The following is a 3,080-nucleotide window of genomic DNA, read 5'->3' as shown; positions in this document are numbered from 1 at the left end:
ACACAGTCATATCTTTAACAAGCGCTCTTTATATAAATAGTTAAAAAAAATTTTATAAACTGTGCCATTATGCTAAAAAATTAAATTTTTAGACTAAATGGCAGTACGTTTCTTTTACCACAGTTATGGATATCGAAGTAAAGTGTCGTACCAGGAAAGAGAAGAGAGACAAGCTGTCAATAATGGGTTCTGGAAAAGTGAATCTTTCCTTAAAGAAGCAGGGGCCATATGGATTTTGCAATACGATCTGAATGGTACATGGGAACATCAAAACAAATGCTTACTTTCCGTAGAAGCAAAGTTCCAATGGCAATTGGCTGCTTACAGGATATGTCTTGATAGGCAGACATACAGAACATTCTGGGTTCCACAACAATGATTTCTGAAGAAGAGCCTAAAAGGTATTTACTCTGAGATTGCCCTGCACTCTGCAGGAAAATGCAAAAATTCCCAGGTACAAGATTTTTAGGCGATCCAAGCGCAGCTAAGAAAATTTAAGCTTCGGCAGTTACCGTTTAAGATAGAGCATAGGCTTCCGGGTGAGTGCGGTATCAAAATGGAAATCTTATCGGGGCTAGTTGTTATAGACCAGCACCATAACCTTAGCTGAAATTTTTCTTAACGGGAATGTTTTATAAGAGTAACAGCGTTTGAGTAATGCGATTAGCAATTAATAAGAGCTAAAAATGTATGTACAATACCAGCAACAACCACAAATGCAATTAGTAACTGATATTTGAGCACAGCGGTGAATATGACTATCTACTTGTGCTATTTAAGTATAGTTAGTGCAGTGAGAGTGTGAATGAGTTCATACCTAATGTAAATCAGAGTGAGCAGGCAAGTTATGCTGTTTGTAGTAGATATACACGAGCGACAAATAAAAAAATTTTGAAAATCTGAGCATGACAATTTTGCATTGGGAAGAGTCGTGTAGTGGGAGTTAGCGGTAAGCAATGAGTTATGAGCATCATATTATTATTTTTTGGCGAGTTAAAAAAAAAAATTATTTTGATTAGCATTTTTGTAAATAAAGCAGATTTATACTTAATTTATATGTAGAACGCGTCCGAATCGAATAGTGAACGCGAAGCGAGCGCTCAATGTTAGTTTGACTTTGTTGAGTAGTCGTGGACGAGCGTGACAATTCATTGGACGTTGAATAGTAGGTGAATTAAGAAGGCACAAAACGACACGAAAATAAAAACAGTCAGTGTGCTAGTAGAATATCTCGATTAATTTAATAATTTCGAATTCGTGCTGAAAGTTTTTATTATTAAATTTGCTGCTGTTAAAAGTGTTGCGTGTAAGATTTGATTGTTTTGAGAAGTTAACAGTTAGCACGTAAATAAAATATTTATTTATAGATATTTTATATATTTTTAAGTAATTTGGCGCATTTGTTTATAAATACTACGTGATGAGTGCATTGAAAAATCCAAATTTCTCCCGCGGTTACCGCTTCGCTGCCATGCAAATGTTATTGTTATTGGTGCTTTGCGCCTACTGCTCTTTAGTCAGTATGCCAAGGTTCGCGGTGAGTAGCAAAAAAGATCGAATTCGAGTTTTTATTATTTGCAGAAATTAAATAAAATTGAAATGGAATAAATTTGAGTTAAATGAAAAATATTAATTAAATTATATTAGAAAATGTGTAACAAAATATTAAAAATTATATAAAATCTGGAATATAAAATGATATAAGGTAATACATTAATGAATAAAAAAATTAAGTTTAAATTTAAATACATGTGGAACTAAATTAAATGTGGAATTATGTACATGAAATTAAATTATATATAAAGACATACAATTAAATAAAATTTAAATTAAACAATAATAACAAAAAAAAACTTTATAAAACTGAAACAAAAAAATAAGAATAGACTAAATTAAAATAAAAAAATATAAAATCCAAAATTTAAGTTAAAAAATGCAAATAAAAAAAATAATAATTACTTAGAAATGAAATGAAGTACAATAAAATAAATAATATTAACTTAAAATATGTAAAAGAAAATAAATTAAAACAAAATAACAAATATATTGAAATGTACTTAAAGTTAAGTAAAATACAACGAATTCGAAAAGAAACAAAATTCATTAAAATTACAATGAAATAAAGTAAAATATATAGAAAGAGAATATAATAAATGCAATTAAATCAGTTGAAATAGATATAAGAAATAAAAACTAAATTTAAAAAAAATTTAACATTAATATAAAAAGCTAAAAATCTAAATAAAAATAAAATAAAATTAAGATAAATTAAAACAAAATAAATTAAATCAAATTATATTAAACATAAAATAAAAATTATTTAAATGAAAATTTTATTGTGGAATAGCAACAATAATTTGAAAAAATGGTAGAAGTGATAGCTATTTCGGAAATCACCACATTTCCTCATCAGACTTCTTTCATTAGGATTCGAACCGACGATCCCACTGCTTTTTTTCCACGGCCTCGAGCTCAATATAAATTGTTGAATATAATTGTTATAAAGGCCAAAAAAATAACAAAAACACATAAAATAAAAATTCATGCCACTTAAGAAAATAAAATATTAAAAGAAAAATACAAATAAAATAAAATAAAGTAAATTAGTTTAAGATCTGATAACATAAAATAAATAAAATAAAAGATTAAAAGCAAAAAAGAATGGAAATTTAAACAAATGTAAAAAAATAATTATCAAAGCATTCAATTAAATTTAACTAACAAAAAAAGGATTTGCAACAAAAAAGATTAAAACAAAACCTAAAGCTAAGTTAAAAAAAATTATAAATTAATAAAATATTAATTAATAATTAATTAAATGTTATTTAAGGAAGATATAAAAAATTAAAAAACAAGTCAATTTATGTAAGAAGAAATAAATGTGTAACGTAAAAAAAATTAAAACAATAAAATAAAAAAAAACGTTTAAACTAACACAATAATTTTAAATAAACAAAGTAAAAAGGTTAATTAGAAAATGAAATTAAATAACACAATAAAATAACTTAAATTAAATTAAATTAATATCTTCTCCTTCTTCTTTTTTGGCGCTGTAACCGCCTAAGCGATTTTGGCCGAGT

General features: G+C 26.5%; 1 protein-coding gene across 1 annotated transcript in view; it reads left to right on the top strand.

Annotated features, from left to right (window-relative positions):
- The first annotated feature begins 1,113 nt into the window (after window positions 1-1,113).
- The window catches only part of LOC118748240, a 4,942-nt gene continuing 2,975 nt past the window's right edge, over window positions 1,114-3,080 (top strand). The window contains exon 1 of the mRNA XM_036482615.1: window positions 1,114-1,537. Within this exon, the coding sequence (XP_036338508.1) occupies window positions 1,421-1,537 (117 nt within the window). The 5' untranslated portion in view covers window positions 1,114-1,420. The remainder of the gene's footprint in view (window positions 1,538-3,080) is intronic.

Source organism: Rhagoletis pomonella, unplaced genomic scaffold (assembly GCF_013731165.1).
Source record: "Rhagoletis pomonella isolate Grant_MI unplaced genomic scaffold, Rhpom_1.0 Rhpom_scaffold_00013, whole genome shotgun sequence".
NCBI classification, from domain to species: Eukaryota; Metazoa; Arthropoda; class Insecta; order Diptera; family Tephritidae; genus Rhagoletis; species Rhagoletis pomonella.
The sequence above is the reverse complement of the archived record's forward strand: the minus strand, read 5'-3'. Positions and strand labels throughout refer to the sequence as shown.